The 18,840-nt window shown below is 44.6% G+C and overlaps 1 protein-coding gene across 1 annotated transcript in view; it reads right to left on the bottom strand.

Annotated features, from left to right (window-relative positions):
• The window catches only part of PLXNC1 (plexin C1), a gene marked incomplete at its 5' end in the record, with an annotated part of 137,172 nt that overhangs the window by 103,385 nt on the left and 14,947 nt on the right, over window positions 1–18,840 (bottom strand). The window contains 2 exons of the mRNA XM_038558657.1: window positions 2,898–3,032; window positions 13,352–13,492. Of these exons, the coding sequence (XP_038414585.1) occupies window positions 2,898–3,032; window positions 13,352–13,492 (276 nt within the window). The remainder of the gene's footprint in view (window positions 1–2,897; window positions 3,033–13,351; window positions 13,493–18,840) is intronic.

Genomic DNA, 18,840 nt, shown 5'->3' with positions numbered 1-18,840 from the left:
GGTATCTGAGACAGCCAGTCGGGGCCTGGAAGCAGGGTGGCAGGAGGCAGAGAGGACCTCAGTGTCACACGGCGCATTTTCTGCAGGCAAAAATCCCACAGCAGGTAGTAAGGAAACTTGCAGAACTCATTAAGCCAGGAAGTTGTACACGCTAGAAGGTATAAGTAACTTCTTTAAAAGGTTAGAGACACAGAGATTTCTAGAAAGGGTTGCTGAGAAAAATAGGCTATGCTGAGGAGCACTCTTCAATTCTAAGTTGACTTCATGGAAAATAAACCCACCCATTCCTCACAGTCCTCAATGTTGCTGAACGATGTGGGGCACACCACCAGCCTGAGCCAGAATTCACCAGAATGTGGATATTTCCTCATAGCTCACACAACATCCTTTTAATTCTGGGAGGATTTTCATAAATATGTAATCTATCTAACCTTGTTTTCTTATCTGTGAAATGGTGACAGTGCTGTTGACTATTAATACTGTCTGGCACATACTAAGCGCTCAATAAATGTTAGCTATTGCTATTGTGTGAGGAACAGGCTCCACGATCCAACAGACGTGTGAAACCTTACACAGAAAAGGCAAATAGGTTTCCTTAGAACAAGGCTTTTGAGAGCCTTTGAATATGCTAAGCATCACGATACTCCAGGAAGTAGTCAATAGCATCTCCTCCTAGGGCCACTTTTGCTCAGAGCACTTAGTGGAATATGAGTCTCTAGAACATTCTATGAGAACCATTATATGGTGTACTTAAACACACAAACAACATAACTCCATGTAAAAGAGAGAACAATATAAGTACTTACGTTGGACCTGCTTCTCTAACTTAATAACACATTATAGTGACTATCCCACAGCAATGCATAAATCTTCATACAGTTATTTTTAACGGCCACATATTCTATAGACATACCAGGGCATATTAGTTTGGCTGTTACTATCTCCCCAAGAGTCTAGGAAAGAACCTTCCTTAGGTTTCGCCTCTCCAGGGATTATACTGGCTCAGCCAGAAGCTTACTAATAGGATCCCCAGCACTAAACCTAAGTGAAGAATGTAGGTATAACCTGCTTTGATGCCCAGTCAAAAATTCTCCCTAGGACTTCAGACTTTGAATGACCAGAGGCTAAGCGCTCTTTACCTCCCAGAAAGTGAGGACCTGTCAGCTATCCGTGGCTCTCACGGTGGTTCTCAGCTTGAGTTCTGAGGAAAGTAGTAATGAGAATTTATGAGCTATTTGCAATGTTTCAAAAAGCTGAGTGGAAAAACATGCTTGGATCAAGCAAGACTTCAAGAGTCTCCACTTTGGGCTGGAATTTTATCAGCTCTGTGTGATAGCACAGTCCGTTCTCTGGCTGGCAGTTTTCAGATGCCCTTGATAAATAAAGCCTGGGAATGGGAATAGCTACTTAATCCATGCAGTTTGTGGAACAGACAAAAATCTTTCAAAGTGGAAAGCCCAGGGAATAAATAGAATGAAAAGTGTTGAGCAGTGAAACAAGTTGCTGGGGAAGATTCCGTATGGCAAAGAAGTGGTTTACCAACATAGATCAGGTCCACTGCCCATCCCACTGTGGTCATCTTGACAAAGCCAGCTGTTCAATGAGCAAAGGGCAATATGGCCTTCCTAGGAATTCTGGAGACTACAAAGTGCCTGCGTACCTACCTGGTGACTATAACAGCACGTGTAGCTTGATATTATTGCTATTCCCCTTAGAACGAGAGACAAAAGAATGGAAAGTAGGAGTGGACCAAGGGCAGCTGGTCTTTTCTTTATTCATGAGAGACAGAGAGAGGCAGAGACATAGAGAGAGAAGCAGGCTCCCTCTGGGGAGCCTGATGTGGGATCACACCCTGAGCCAAAAGCAGATGCTCAATCACTGAGCCACCCCAAGGACAGCTGTTATTCCATTATATAATTCTGTAAGTCTCAATTATCTCCTTTATACTTTGTATGTTCCAGTGGCCATGAGTCTAAATTACCAAGCCAGAAGTGGCTGCTATTTTCCCAAGTTTGGGATCTGATCTTGTTTTCATGGGCTTTAAGGTCAGGCCAGAATTGAAGTCCCAGCCTTGACAGGGCCTAACCTGTGTGTGTGTGTGTGTGTGTGTGTGTGTGTGTGTGTGTGTGTATGTACGCCCTTGAGTGAGTTATTTAACTCCTCCAAGTCTTTGGCTCTTCATATATAAAACAAGGGCAATTTTATCTCATTAAATTATTAACACACTTCATCACCATGGTTTTTATATGTGTGTGTGCACAGGCACAACTGTATGCATGTAGAGAGACCATATTTAGAATGGTAACTAGTATGTGGTCAATAGGGACTGACTAAAAATTAGTTTTTTTCCCTTCCTTGGTGAAAGCACTTTGTAAAAATGAAGAAAATGTAAAAAGATATTCTTTTTATTTCAGTAAGCAGAAGCAAGAAGAAAAACTAACACAGCCAGATAAATTAAGAGAGAGAGGGTGAGTGCCATATATTTCCTGGTTCATGAATGTGTATGAGATTGTGGCCTGATATTAACCCCAAATTCCAAAGCCAACCCCATTGGGTATATTCATAAATGCATCTAACCGTTCAGTGCTCACACAATAAATGTGTAAATTCGGTTACCTTGCTGATTATGCACCCATTTGCAAGCACACCCTCCTCTGGAAAACTTGGCATTGGAAATATAGCCAATAATAAAATTGTCTAAATAGGTAATATTTCTTGCTTACTTACTGACAGTAAGGTTTTTAATTCTGTGTCTGTGAGCCACTGTGGGTCTTCTCAAAGCCTGCAGCAGTGGGTAAACTCAATAGTTCAAAGTAAAAGCTTCACTACTAGATGATGACATTAATTAAGCACTTTTTATTCGTAAGTCAGAAGCAATAACTAGTATTTTTACCTACCTCTTTCCCAGCTGTTAGATAGATGTAGATATTCTTCTTGGGATGGGGAACCAGTTTGTAGAAAATAGGCGTTTCTTCTTTAATTTCATAGATAACCTCTGGACAATTTGAAGTCAAATTCTCACCAAGAATAACCTATATTTTTTTCAAAAAGAGAAATATGATTTCTATTAAATATGTCGAATAGTGGGGTGGTGAGACAAGCTTAATTCTAAGACCACGTGCCCTTGTACTCATTACATATATTGGCTGAGCGCCATGTTCCTTAAGAGTCTCCTGACTCAGTCTTCCACGAGGCTGGTAAAAACGAGCACAGCCACACACACACCCCCCAAAGTCACCCTTCAGTGCGGGGTAAGTGTCCTCACATGTGTAAACTCGAAGGCCACAATTCCCTACCACATCTAGCTTTACAAGAAGCTACAAGTGACAGCTTCATTAACACTGTGCCAAGTGATCTTAAAACTTAAAGGAAGTCAGCTTGACATAGATTTGCACAGATTACTCTGATTCTCCTACAATACTCTACATACTTAGGCATTTTAAAATAACCAGGACAACTTAACAGGCCCAAAGAGGTAGGTATATGTTTATATATAAAATATAAGTGTGGCTTTGAAATTGGACAAACCTGATTTTCACTCACCTCAGTCAATAAATATCTACTGAATAGTCCTTAGGCATCTGGTATGTTCTAGATGTTTGGAAAATGGCATTGAACAAATGGGGTGGGGGTGGGGGGTAAAATCCTACCCTCATAGAACTTGTGAATGTGTGTATGTGTGTTTGTATAGTGGAGTGGTAGCAGATGATACATAAATTATAAACTCTATGAGAAGGTGATGTAGGTCAAAATAAAGTGGGATAAAGACAGAAGGATGCTCCGTGCTCAGGGCAAGTCGCTTTGAGAGGTGGTATTTAGGTAGATACTTGCAGGAGACGATGACTTGGATCATTTAGATGTCTGGGTGACACAGGCTCTTGGACAAGCAACCCACCGGTACTGAGGTAGCCAGTGTGATTTGAACAAAACAAGTGAGGCAGAGAGGCAACAGGGATATAACATAGGTTCTTGTCTGCCTATTGTAAAGACCTCACTCTTATTCCAAGGTGAGAGACATGGAGTCACTGCAGGGTTTGAGCAGAGTAGTGACCTGGTTAAGGAGCAGGTTGGAAGCACAAGTATGGATACGTATCAGGAGACCATTACCATAGCCCTAGAGAAACAGGGTGGTAGCTTGAGCTCAGGTGTGCATCCTGGCTCTATCCTTTGAGTAAGCTGTGCTACTTTGAACCAGTAACTTACTTAACCTTCCTGGGCCTCAACTTCCTTATCTATAAAATGGGGCTAATGATGCCTTTCTTATATATAACTGTTAAGGATCAAAGGAGAATTATGAAAAATTCTTAGCTTGTAATAAATATACAGTAGATAATAATGTTATTAGATTATAAGCTCCTTTTGAGTAGAGGCCATGCCTTAATTGTCTTTATACCATCCCCTTGCCCGTTGCAATACTTTCAAATTCAAAGGTCTTCAATATTTCATCAGTTTGAACACATCCATCTAGAATACCCATATCTGTTTCTCTACCACTGAGGACAGCAATTACATTGGGCACATGGTTGTAAAAGCAAAATTGGCACCTGAGAGACTCTTTTCAAAGTCTACATTCATGCATCTACTGAGCAACAGCAAGCTTGTATCACATATCCTGATGGCAATTACATATTTGCTATTTTATAAAAGACCCCTTATTATTTTGGTACATGGGGCCTCCTCCTGCATGTGACCCCACTCCCAGGACCTGGGCCTGAGTCTGGCTTTGCCTTGCAGGGGTGACTTCCCTCCATCATCTGCTCTGGGTCAAGTCCATTTGGGATTTGGTACAACTCGCACCTCACTAGGAGCCCATGAACTGCCACTAAATTCAGTAGCAGCTCTGTAAGAGTCAACCCCAGTAACTAAAATAGGACTTTCAAAGAAGGACTAGAATCAGTTTCTAAGGGTGGTGGAAAAGGTCTGTGTCACAAGTCTTTTAAAAATGACAATAACTGCACCGTTCAGTACGGTAGCCACCAGCCACATATGGCTATTTAAATTTAAATTTAATTAAATTTAAAGTGTAGAACTTCCGTTAGACTAGCCACATCTCAAGTGCTCACTAGCCACATCTGGGTAGTGACTACCATACTGAAAGTACAGATACAGAACCTTTCCTTCATCGTGGAAAGTTCTATCGGACAACACTGGCCTACCAAAAACTATGAACAAAGGGAAACATCACGCAGACACCGCCCAAGTGTGGACTCGCCAGGTTCTTGTCTTCCCATCTCTAATTCATAGTCCTTCTTAATCAACTCAGATACAAACAATTGATCAGGGTCTAGAAGTGGTCATAGAGAAGAGAGGAAACAGGAAGCCATTAAAAAAAACTTTTGATAAAAATATTCTCAAGTGCAGCTCAAGAGAAGACAGGCTGCTGTCCGGGAAGAATTCATCACGCCAAAGGCATCATTGGGCTGAACCACCCGTGAAGCGTTCTTGCGGATAAAACCAAACCTGAATCTAATCAAGCCTTTAGTGTGAACTTCCATTTAGCATTAGGAAACAAAAAAGGAAGGAAGCAGCTGAATGATAGATACCACAAGAAAACAGCCAAATTCACACTGTGGGACATTCAACAAGACAACAGACTTCATTTCCCCAGTCAGTCAATGGCTGTGGATAAAGGATGGGAGGTGGCTGCTCCAGACTGAGAGAGACATGAGAGACACACAGAGAGAGGCAGGGACACAGGCAGAGAGAGAAGCAGGCTCCCTCCAGGGAGCCTGATGCCGGGAGCCTTGATCCCAGGACCCCAGGATCACCTGAGCCCAAGGCAGACACTCAACCACTGAGCCACCCAGGCGCCCCTGTACATGGAGATTTATTGCATCATGCATTATAAGCAAAAGATTGCAATGACCTAAATGCCCAACCACAGGGAGCTGATTAAATATGGTATAAACAGTATGGTACCATGTAGCCATAAAAATAATTAGGAAGCTCTTTGTGTATACGTTGAAAACATTACATATATAGCTATACATATTACATAAACATTTATATACACATACAGCATGTGTAATATGTTGTATATTTGATTCAATGGGGAAAGACTACCTTCCCTCTTTTGCTCGCAGACATATTTATGTCTGGGAAGATACCCAAGAAACCCATATCCCTGGTGCCCCACAGGTCAGGAACGTGTGACTTTCACTGTATATCCTCTTGGTTCATTTGAGTTTTGAACAATGTCAGTGTATTATCTGAGAAAAATATGATTTACATTCAAAAAGTGAGAGTGAGCGGGCCAAATTGTTCTTTTTGCTAGACTCTACAGAGAAACAGTCACTATAACCCTGAGGATCGGACAACAGCAACGTCTCATTTTTATCACAGGGGCTCAAACGTGGAGGGATCGGGGTCTCTGTGGTCATGGTCCTCACCTCTCTCAGGTGACTCCAGGACAGAGAGACATGATTTTCTTTACCCTTTAGATTTCTATTGATGTCACCTCCTCTGCCTCTGATTCCCCCAGCCCATCTCTGAGGCATCAAAACAACACTTGGATCTTCTAATTGCAAAATTTGTGTCAACGTCAACACAGAGAAGCCAGCCAGCAGGACCGGAGCACGGGAAATGTTCCTTCCTCAGCTCAGTTTATTTAGCTGGGCAGCTTTGGAGAAAGAACGCAATGCGTGAAGCGATGCAGGAAGTAACAGTGAGTCACAGAAACCCAAAATGGGTTGAGTTTTGTATAGAAGAAACTCATCCAATTCACACACACTCCTTGGGCATGATGTGGATTTTTAGCTCTTGTTTCCAGAATATCCCTTTAATATCGAACCAATCCGAAGTCAACCTTAGCCTCTGCCATGCATGTTCTCATTTACCCCCTTCATCCTTCGATTCTCAGGCATCACCTCCTCTGAGCAGCTTTCCCTGGTTGCCTTTCTACCTCAACCCACTGTCATTGTTACCCATCAGTCTGTTTCCTCCTCTGGACCTTTCCTACTGTCTGAAATGGCTTTACTGCTGATTAATTCAGTTATGTATCTTCTGTCTTTTTCTTCCCATCACGAGAGCAAGGGGGTTGCCTGTTTTATTCATTTTTGTATCCTCAGCACCCAGAATAGTGTCTGACACATAAAAGGTAACCCAATAAATATTTATTAAATGAAAAACAATTCTATTAGCATTCAAGATTTTATAGGGCTCTTCAGATTTTTCCAGCTGAAGCCTGTGTAGAAAACAAATTTTCCCCAGTGGAGAATTTCAGTTTGTGTCAACATATTGTTTCTGTTGACATCTCCTAAAGTCTCATGGTAGGCTATTAACTAGCCTTGGGATTTTTGTTGCATACAAAAACCTCCCAACTCCAGTCCTGAAATGTGCAGTGTGTGAGACTTCCACACCAGACAGTTACATTACAAGTTCAACACCACCCACGGAAAAGATAGTCTGGTGAGGAAGATGGTAGGGGAGGGGAGGAGGAAAATTAAAAGATTATTCTTTTTTTTTTTTTTTTGCTTTACTATTACCATGACATGGAAAAGCCATGGGTATTCAAGAAAGTTAAGATATATACTCCAAATTTCTTTCCTTACACCTCAACTCTGTGGGGCTAACCAGTTAAAGGGCAACCAAGCCAATCTTCTTCTTTTAATAAATAGTTTCTTTAAAATGTTGTGAAGGGGACATAAACCATGCACACACGAGAAAGGAAGGTAATTAACCAACAGTATTTAAAGTGCTTCAGTTGTTAGTAGTAAAGGTGAAATATCAAGATGAAGGCAAACTCCTCTTTTATTTCTAATTTACTTATTTCAGTGTAAAGTAGTAAGAGAAGAGTACAGCTTGAACCACAAGTTCTGGGCTGTGGATTACAAGGCAATAATAGTTCTAAACTGGGGAGTCCCTGCAAACTCACAAACTAAAAAGAATGAGATGGAGGTGAACTTGAACGAGCCTCACAGGATACCCTATACAGCCAGTCACAAGTTTTGACACTGCCTGCTGTTTTGACTTTTTGGCCTGTTACCTCAGCTCAGCCATCCCCACCACCCCAACCTTCCAGTTCCAGGTCCTGTCCTAGGTTCTGCTCGGCTTCCTTTCCCTTACTTGAACATTCCATGGGAATAAAAATAGAGCTTGTCTTTATAAAATATTTCGTTATTTTTGTTAGGTCTTTTTTTCATTTGAAAACTTCCAAACCAGAATCAAGGCACACTTCAGGTGTCACACGCTTTACAAATTTCTGTGAGAATACAGAAGAACTTTCTGGAACTGGTCTGAATTTTGCTCCACGGTCTGGATAAATGAAATCCACCTGGAGGATTAGAGTTTTGAGGGCCACCTGGCTAGCCAGTCGCGACTCTAAGCAGCGAGAGCAGTGCTTCTCTGCTGGACACAGGGAGGGGACATGCAGGATGGGGCTTCTGTACCCTGAAACCTACTTCAGTCCTAGGGATGTTGGAGGAACCCAACACTGCGAGAGCCATTCCAAAAATCAACTTGAACACAGATCTCCTACCTTTGCTCTCAAAGAGCCCATGGGGGAAAAGCTGAAGTCCCACAGGAGGTTCAGAGGCTCCCATGAGCTACTTGCAGCCCTGGGAGGAGGAGGCTCTGCTGCCTTCCTCTAATACAGAAGTATGCACTGTGCTGGGCTGCCAGATGCTGTCCCCAAATAGGAACAAACTAAAACCACAGAAGCCAGAGCCCCTTCTCACAAAACCTCAAATACTTGCATCTTGGTATTAACCCAGACACTCCAATATTTGAAAGAAAATGTAAAAACACAGAACAAAAACAGTCCCACACATCCTACCAAGCTCTGCACACTGCATGTTAATTGTCAGTGCAGTTTGGTTGGGGGACAGGTTGCTTTAGTCCCAATCACCTTGAGCAAGTTACCTCATCTCTGCGAGCCTCGGGTTTTTTTCATTTTTCAAGTAGGGATGGTAACACTATTTGCCTCACGAGGATGAAGCGAGCTGACCCATGCAGACACTGGTTCTAATGCCTGGCACAGAAGTCAGAGCTCAGAAATGTTAGCTATTACTATGCCTCGGCTGCTGCCTCTTCTTTTATGCTTACAGGAAAGGTTAATGGGCATGCATAAAGTCACAAATTTCAAATTTCATGCATATTCCATTATTACTTATTTTAACACCTGGAAAAGCTCAAAATATTCAATCGTGCCCTTGAAATGAGGACAATTTTCTATATGCGACAGTCAGCTCAAAGGAATCCAAAGCCCACCATAGGCTGTGCCACCGTCTGGACAAACATTCGGCGTTTGTCTATAAGACCGGGTGCGCACTCTGCAGCGTGCAGGCTTGCAACACGTGACATGTGCGTCCCCAAAAGCTGACTTAAGCGTGGCCATCCTCGCTCAGCTGATCTCACAGGAGACGCTGACAACTGAGAAAGTACAGCATGCAATCTTGTTCAGAAGGGAAGTAAAATGAGGAAATAGCAGGCCGGGGAGGGGGTTGGTGGGAGAGTGACGACACAAAACCCATCTCACAGCCATTAGGATCACACTTCACAAAGTTAAAGAGGAAGGATACACTGTTAAAAGGACCCTTTCAAGTTCTGAATTCCTTCCATTTTTCTAAAATCTTACAAAGGGACCTAGGAATAAAGGCAGGAGAAAGAGGGCAGCGAAGGCATTCGCACATTGCCAAGTCTTTTCGGTTTTCCACTTCTCCCGGCAAAATTTTACCTTTGGGGGTGGTGCAAGATCACCTGGAAGCAGCATGGGTCCTTAAGGACACTTGGAAAATGAATCAGTAGCTCGGCCTGAGCCCAATGTCATGTTTCCACATTATAGAACATGATACAGCTATTTAAAAATACTGTTTACAAAGGGTCTGCCGTAACATTTTAATTCTGGCATTTTTCCTTCATTAACTGAAGGGGAAAAAAATGGATGTAAAATTGGATAGAGTCTGACCTCAACTATGCGCAAAAAAAAAAAAATCTAAAATGCTGCCAACAGTTGCCTCTACATAATAGAACAAGAGGTGGGTTGGGGTTTTTTTTTGGGGGGGGGGTGTTCTGTTTTCCCCTCAACCCCTGCTACTTTGTAACCTTCTCTAGGAACATATATTACTTTCACAATAAGAAAAAATTATTTAAATGACCTGAGGTTTAAAGTTGCACTAAATTATGTTAAAATTCCGTGAGGTTTTCAGAGGCTTAGATTAGAGTTTGTGTGTGTGTCTATGTGTGTATGTCGTGATTAAAAAAAAGAAAAAGAAAAAGAAAAAAAAGCAATTGGCCCCCAACTGCTGTTTCCTGCCCCTCATCCAACCAGACATATACTACAGTGCCTGGCATCTCAAAAGGCTGCCAACTCTTGATCATTGTGAATCTGATGAGTCAGGCTGTGGGGGATCCAAGCCCCTTTCTTCTCCTCCTCCCACCGGCTGCCTCGGGTTGGGTTTTGTTTTTCGTTGCTCATTAGTACCTCCACTCTGTGGCTTAAGAAGCCAAGCTTGTGTCTATCAATGTTCGTCTCTTCTAACGGTTCTGGTGACAAGTCTGGCAAGGGAGAAGCTTGAAGTTTTTGAATAAAGGGCTTCAGGAATGATCTGTGCCTTCCAATCATCGACACAATCCTGGTCTTGGGACTCTGGGTAATTTTATGGGCGGCATCCAAGAATCTGTACATGGGATACACAGGGGATGTCTTGGGAATTCCTGGGCTGTCCGAGGGAGCCTGGCAGGCCAAGTCAGTTCAACTTGACCCTCACAACTTCCTCCTGAGGGAAGGGACCTTCTTGAGGGAAGCCGGGAGCCAGGATTAACTCCCAAGACATTATCGTGCCATTAGCTGTTCCTTCAATCAGATAGATGGTCTGCCTCCGTCTAGGGCTGGGTTTCTTCCAGGAGCTTCTAAAAACCCTGACCAACACCCCGGGAGCACTGGTTCCCCCATCACTGGCCTCCACGGATCCCTATCAACGTGCCTCCCATCCTTCACTCCCACCCCCTCCAGGGAACGCTCAGGGAACGGCTGCCCGGGCCTGGCACACAGATTACAAACTCAGGGTGGCACAAGGGACATTAGCGCAGGCTCTGGAGTCACTCCAGATTCAAATCTCTGTTCTGCCGTCTGTCCCTTGGGCAAACCGTCCACTTTCTCTGGGCCTCACGTCCCTCATGGGGAAGAGGGGTGTCGTATGTAACTACCTCACAGGAGGGGGCTGAGTCAGAGCACGCAGAGGGCCTGGCACAAGGGCAAACACTGTACAAACATCAGCAGTCACAAAATAAACCAGAACACCCAACCAGCCCATGTTATCTGAATCCTAAAAACAAGGCCTCAGGTATGGCTTTTGAAGGTGTGCACCACACAGGCGCCGGGGAAAGCCACACGCCAGTCAGCTACCTCTTCCTCGGCAGCGTCGAGCTGCCGCCAGGCCCAGCCCCAGCCCCAGCCCCAGCCCCCCGGTGCCACAGCGTCACTGAAAACTGGCCAGGGGCACACAAACTCCTGGGCTGAGCACACAGGACAGGCCATCCCCTGGGGAGCTATTTACGGCCCTGTGTTCCTTCACCTCTGATTTATCCTGAAACAGTTTGGTTGGCTAAGCTTTGGGGAAACACTGTTCTCGTCCTAAAACTCATCAAAAATATCCTCAATCTGAAGAGATAATTGGTGAGGAGGCCCCGGTAAGGATGGATGGCAACCTTTTCCTCAGCCAGGTTCATGGGTCCAATTTGCCTGACCAGGTTGGTGAGAGCCACACGTGTCACTGCCCCGGCACCAAGCAACTTGTGTCGAATGACTGATGGGTGTTTACCTTTCCCCAGGAAAGAAATCTAACACAACAGGAAAGATGATCAATGTATATTTTAAAAGAATGTGTATACAAACAAACTCTTTCCCATATGTTACTGGGTTTCCTCCAAAGAAAACAGATTAAATCAAATGCCTACCAGGCACCGAGCATTGTATTAGGCTGTGGGGATCCAGGACCCCCTTCTTGAGAAGCTTAAAAAAATCAAGTTGGGGAGGCAAGACAAACATGAGTGAAGAGGTTGGGCATCAAAACGAGACATCTGTAATGAGCCAAAAGAATGAGGCAGATAATGAGTATTTCAGATGAGGGGAAAACATGATCGGCCTGGCTTCAAACAGGAGATGGAGCATGAGCTGAGCAGAAGCATAGACATGTAGGATTCAGTAAAGAAAGTAAAAAAAAAAAAAAAAAAAAAAAAAGGCAAGCAAAGCAAGCAATCCCAGAAGAGGGCACAGTGGGAATAAAGGTTGGGGCTGGTGGGGGCGGGGGGGACCAGAGGACACAATGCACATGGGGGAACAGATAGGTTTGGCTAGAGCAGGGGATGAGTGCACAGAAGACAGAATTAGAGGCCATCAGGAAAGGAAGGGGTTTTCTAGGTTGTCCAGCCCAATCTCATTTTAGAGATGAGGAACGGGAAGCTCAGAGACATTAGGGGATTCACCTACAGCCGCACAGCTAGTTGTCGATGGGAGATCAATTGAGAAATCAAATCTACTTGTACTCGATTTGGAATCTGAGCTGACAGTAAATCAACTGGCTACCAGGAGGCAAAAGGACATCAGCCTAGGGTGACAGAAACCATGCGGTTCCCAGCTATGAATGTTGATGGAGGCCACAGGAAGGTGTTCAATAAATGCTTGCCGATGGAACTGATAAGCTAGCCACTCTACCACTTCAGACAAGTCATTACTGTCTCCTCCTCCCACTGCCCCCCCACCCCCCAGCGAATAAAAATCCCAACTTGACCAGTGGTATACCCATTTATGGGGAGAAAAGGCTCCTCTGAGATACAAGTCAGGGGGAGTCTCCAAGGATGTCAGGGGAAGTCTCCAAGTATGTCTAACCTCTCTGTGGTATGAGTACCAAGGGCAGAAAACAAAACCCCTCCATGGGTGGCAAGCAGGCTTGGAGGGAAGGAGCACTGTTTTTTTCTACATTTCAAGGTCTTATAATCCTTCATCTGTCTGAAGCTGTAAGAAATCAGGTGCGTCGTACATTTCCATTACAAAGGAGATATGAACCAAAAGGTTAAATGTCTTAGGAAGGTGGCCTGGGGGAGGCTGAGGGCCAGACGCCCCCCCTTCACCTCCCCCAGGCAGCTTATGAGTAAGGGAGGGAGAATGACTGGGAAGCAGGACAGCCAGAGCTTCCTTACACGGCTTGGGAGGCTATCACATACAGATTTCCAGAAATCTCTTTGTGGTCATTTCTGAGGGTCTCTGGGCAGTTTGCAAAGCAGTTTGCAAAGCAGTTCATATGGTCTCGTGTATAACCCAGGAACAATAAAATAATAAATAAATAAATAAATGTAAAAGCACAAAATGGATCACTATTAAAATTGACATTGCAGAAGGGCACAGAAAACCAACCTTAAGTAACTGGCCATCTCCAGTCCCCAAGAACAAAACGGTCCTGTTCATTACCACGGTGCCATAAACGGATGTCAGGTCGGAATGGATCAAGGTAGATGATGCGATTGGTGGGACTCTCTCAGGTTGCTCCCCGTCTTTCTGAACATGCACACAAACGCACAAATGAAAAAAAGATCATTTTTAACAGCGATAATCACTCAGGCCCACCTAGGAAGGATCCTGCTTGAGCCCCAAATACATTTTCTTAGACAAGATCCCCAGGAGCAACCGCTTATCTGCTCTATCTGCAGGATCCCCACGCTTGCCCAACCCGTGGAAAGCCATTTGTTTACGATGTATTAACATGTATTGATTGCCAGCAGTGAGCCAGCCATCCATTTAACACTCCCCCAGCTGATACATGAAACCGAGTTCCACTTTATCGCCAAGAAAGAGCCCACTGCTGAATTGGGAGAGAGACAGTCTTGTGCTTGGCGGTTTGCACGATCCTGCTGCAAATTATTTTAGCTAGAGATTGGCTCCTGGGAGGTTCGACGAGCCACTTCCCAAGATGTGAGGCAGACCGCCCTGTGGGGCATGATGGCAGAGAGTCGAGACTGTGGATTTACAAGACAGATGCAACGTGAGGCCCAAAGACAGGGTAATTAATTCAGAGGGTAAAAAGGGAAAGAGATGGTCATGGGCGGCGGCGGGTAGGACAAAACCACAGAGCCAAAGGGGGAACTAAGCAAAAGGACTGGATGTGGTGCTGATGCTCTTGAAGAAGCAACAAAAAGCTCAACTTCCAACCTGAAGGCATTTCCGTGGTCCGGAGCGTTGAGCTCATAGCATCACACACTTGGTCCTGATCATTAAATAGAGCCCCTCTGTAAACCCAGGGCAGACAGAGTGTCGACCAAGACGTCGTGGTCTCTCTTGGGTAAAGGCATGAAGTGCTTCACGCTGCTTCCTGCCTTCAACGGCAGGAAACTGAGTTTGCTACACAAATCTCTGGAAGATACGGAGCCAGAGCGAGCCGTTACTGTCGGTAGCTACTGAACACAGTGTGATAGCAGACTTTATCTGCCAGAGCTCCGTTCCCAATTGTACTCAGGTTTCCAAACCCACATGTAAGTCTCAGCCCATAGGAGAGCTGGTAAAAACTCCAGTGAGCCTCAGTGTAACTCCTAGAATTGCCCTGTTTGGGGAGAGGGGTGGTGAGCAAGGGGAGGCTAAGACTTATTAACTTCATTACATTATTGCTGACAGTGTTTATGTCTTTCAATTTACGTCTTATTAAACATTCATTATTTTTAAGCCCACCAAGTTTCATTAACATCTAAAGTAAATGGATTCATGGACTAAATTGATTTCTGAAGCCTTTAAAGTGCCGTCTCCATTTCTTTGTCGAAGTTGAGCTGGGAAGAAAAGATAAGGTAGCAAGGATTTCTCCAATGCTGTGATCACTTTTCAAGCGAAAGATGTCATAACCTAAGAGAAAGTGACTTATCTGCATAAAATATTCCAGAGTGAACTCAGTTTAAGAAGATTTTTTGGAAAGCCCATTAGAGATTTGTTTTTTGGGTTTTTTTTTTTTTTTCTCCTGTTAGATACTTGTCATGTAGTCAAGGAAGATGAGGAATTGTCCTATTAGAATTGAAGTTAAGGAAAAAAAAATCTCTGTGGGTCTGAGAATCAGAACAATAGATCACTGTTTAGATAAGGATACCTCATGACTATGAGTAGAAAGAGAAAAATCGGATGACCTTTAGATTGAAAAAAAATAACAAAACCACACGACACATCTCGTTTCAAAATAAAACCAGAATTGTTCAAACTTAAGGTCAGCTGACCATGCCTATTACTCTTATTAAATATTTGAGCATCGCAGAGAGGCTAACTCAGAGAATTGGGTGTCATCTGGGCATCTGGAATGTTCTCATACTGCTATCTTTGACTGAAAGACTCCCTTCTCCCTCATCCCAGGGCACAGAAAAATGTATGGCTAAAGGTTGTTGATTATTCATCCACAAGGACCAAATGGGGCAGTGCATGCCTACATTTGGTATACAATAGTTGCTTAATAAGTGTGGCCATTTTGATTGCCCAAGAACCATGACATCACAGGGAGGCTTTGCTGAGGAGGCTGGATGAAATACTCTGATATTCTGCTTGGAGCCAAAAACACAGAAGTGGCTCAAAAGCTACTAAAAGCACAAGGACAAAAATTGCTTTCAAATTACCATGTTTGCCAGTGTCCTTCCCGGACTTCTGACCATTCTGTAATCATTGTACTTCTCCATATTAAGTCCTGGATCAGTAGCACAGGTGAGTAGTAGAGCCGTGGAATCAGTGGTCTCGAACTTGGGAGCTACTGGCATAAGCAAACTTCCTCGGGGGAGGGGGCCAGGGAGCTTAGGTCCGTATTCAGGTTCAGTTCTTACCCACTGGCTGACCGGGTAATTTACATAACCCTGTTAGGGGTTGGCTTTCTTGTTGGTGAATAAGGCTAATTAATGATTTAGCCTGATTGGTAGGGGGGTTATGAAGAAGAGACAGTAATGTTAGTAGTAAAAATCAAATGCTGATAACATGTTAGCTGGTGTCAGTAACATGTACCTACTATGGGCTACTTGGAGTATTTTATTACCTTACTTAATCCTGGTCCTCTCACTTTCTGGCTTAGTAATTTTGTGTATGTTATTTAACCTGTGACTCAGTTGCCTCCTCTACACAATGGAAGTGATAGCAACGACTGAGTATGCAAGTCCCAGTGAAGCTCAGAACAGTGTTCGGTGCGCAGTCATACACAATCCCCGTATTCGTTTTCATTACCTCATTTAAAAACACAAACAGTTGCTACCACACTCGTGACAGTCCTCCCACCTTCTTCGCCATGAGAACCCTGATCCTGTCCAGGTAGCCTGGGAAACCATGACTGGTCCAAGCCACACAGTAATCCCATTCTCCACTGCCAAGTATCTGCTTTCCTACTCCTTAGAGCGAGGGGTCGCCATGTGGTCCCGTTTGGGCCAATGAAATGGAAGAAGTTCACTGGACAGGGGCTTCTGGGAATAAATTTCCTCTGAGATAAGAGGCGGCTCTTGAGAAGAGCCCACTTGCCCTCTCCCCTCACTTGCTCCCTTTGAAATCTGTTGTGTGAGGCCACCATGCACAGAGAATTTGGCTTCCATGAGATCCAAGATGGAAGATGAAAATCAACATGGCGCGGGGGAAAAATAAAGGCTCTAGGTTCCTGAGGGCACCACTGAGCACAGCTGCCGACCTTAAACCTTTGACTAACAACAGACGGTATGGCTTCAGTTGCTGTCGAATGGGTTATCCGTTACTTGCTATCGAAAGCAAGTCACTACAAGCAACGAGAGCCATGTTGGACATGACACTAGAGTCTAGCTTTTCCTGAGCTGCGAGGGACCAAGAACTGGCTAAGCGCTTATCCTCTCACCATGGAGGACCTTGGCCACAGTCAGGATTGTACAGCCGCTTACAATAGCGAGCCTGGAAGAAAATAGGAAAGAGCAGGCCTGGACCTCACGTAAACTCTAAGGGCCGCTGTGGCTGAATGGAAATGGATTCTTTTGTGCTAGAAACACACAGAAATGGACAAGTCCCTGTGAATGGAGAAAGGGGCCCTCTGAGTGGCTTTCTTATGCTCATTTCAGCAAATGAAAACAAAAGACAGACAGCTTCAGAGAAACCTCCTCATGAAAGTGAAGTTAATACCTAGGGAGTCAAGCCAAGAAAGGGGTGACATACACAGTCACACCCCCCCCCAAGTCCAGAGATAATTCTTACTCCCTTTTTTTTTTTTTGGCCTATTTTCTGTCTTGCCCTTCTCTCCCCTTAGGGCATAATCGCTAATGTTGCTCTCAGCCTATTCTCTCTAGTTTATTATGTGTAATTTATTTCTGAATCCCAGCCTCTGCTTGTTCGTCTGTGTGTAACAAGGTTAATGTCTTGTAATGATGCTTTTGCCAGTTCTGCCTTTCATGACAAAATCCAATCTTGATTGAGCTCTAACCCTCGTCTCCCCTTTGGGCTTTCTTGGTCCCCTCAGAGTCGTCATTCTGCCTCTCCCGAACGCCATGTCTGACCATAACGTCACGCCTACCCCGCAGCCCGAAGAGGGAAAGTTTCCTCAGGTTGAGGGAAAAGCTGCCTTATCTCAAACAATATTTGGCTTCGAAAAGGGAGAGGCTTGAGCCCGACCTACCAAGGGGGAACCAAGGGTACTAGGAAAGGTGCGGGAGTACGTGCGTGTACCGGGCACGGTGGGCCTACTGCAAGGGGAAACAGCTTGACCTCCTTGCCGTACCCTTCTATGACCTTTCATTGCCAATAAACATTCCTGGTGTGTACTGCACAACTCCAGGGGGCACCAGTCACGTATTCTAGAGTGAATGGCACCCTCCAGTAGAGCAATTCTGTGGTCCTGCTCCACCATGCAAAAGATGACCTGACTCATCAAGGCTTTTGCAGGGTGTTCACAGCCATGCTGCAGCTATCATGGAACAGCGGCGGGGGCGGGGACTGCGCACCCAGGCGGGGCCTCGAGTGTTAGAGACCCAGCAGGCGTCAAGTCCTGTCCTTCCCAGGTGCTAAAAAGACTCCCTCATTTTAGCTTTTCCTTGTGGGGCCAGGAAAGATACCAACTGGGTGCCTATCAACTTCTTATACCTTGATAAAATGCCTCTTGGGCGGTTAACTTTGTATTCTGTACACGTATTTTGAAACAGTTTCTCCACCACTTCCTAGGGTCCACTTGCAGTTGGGAAACTTCACTTGGGGTCCTACACTCAAGATTTGTGGGCGAACGTGGACACACACACACACACACTCCTTCCATTCTGTCCCCTACAGGCCGCTTGATTTTGATGAGTCCCTGAACCTCAGTGACCAAATCTATAAAATGGACGGAATAACACATACGCCCTGCCTATGGCATTGTTGTGAGGCTCAAAGGAAACCACACGTGTGAAAATCAGTAGAAAACTCCCTTTATGAAGCAGGAGAGATGGAAAGAACCATTTTTCAGCCAAGTGAGTGATTTCATTAGTCATTAAGACTCTGTTGCCTTTCTTTATTCTTCTAGAGTATACAGCATTGCTTGGGTTCTAAGTTTATGGCAACTCTCTGATTATCTGAAGGAAGAATTTACCCTGGGGACTCAAATGATCAAAAGGAAATGGTCAAAGTGTGCATAAGGGGTGGAGAAGTGAAGTTTAGGGACCCAGCTGGACAGCACAGACACCAGCGAGCACCAGGCGGCTTGCAGTGGGACCATAGGAAACAGAGAAGTTTGAATTTTGCATGTTCCCACTTGCTTTCCCACCCCCTCTCTTCCCTCCAGACCCCTCAGTGTCCTTCAGCCTCAAAGCCCTACCCACCACCAAAGTTCCACTCTCCAAGATTTATCCTTCCTTCTCCATGCTTTACACCCTTTCCCCCATCAAAATCTCCATCTGTTCCCTGTGGTTAATTTCAGT

The sequence above is a fragment of the Canis lupus genome, chromosome 15 (genome assembly GCF_011100685.1).
Source record: "Canis lupus familiaris isolate Mischka breed German Shepherd chromosome 15, alternate assembly UU_Cfam_GSD_1.0, whole genome shotgun sequence".
NCBI classification, from domain to species: Eukaryota; Metazoa; Chordata; class Mammalia; order Carnivora; family Canidae; genus Canis; species Canis lupus.
This window is presented reverse-complemented; position numbering and strand designations above follow the sequence as displayed.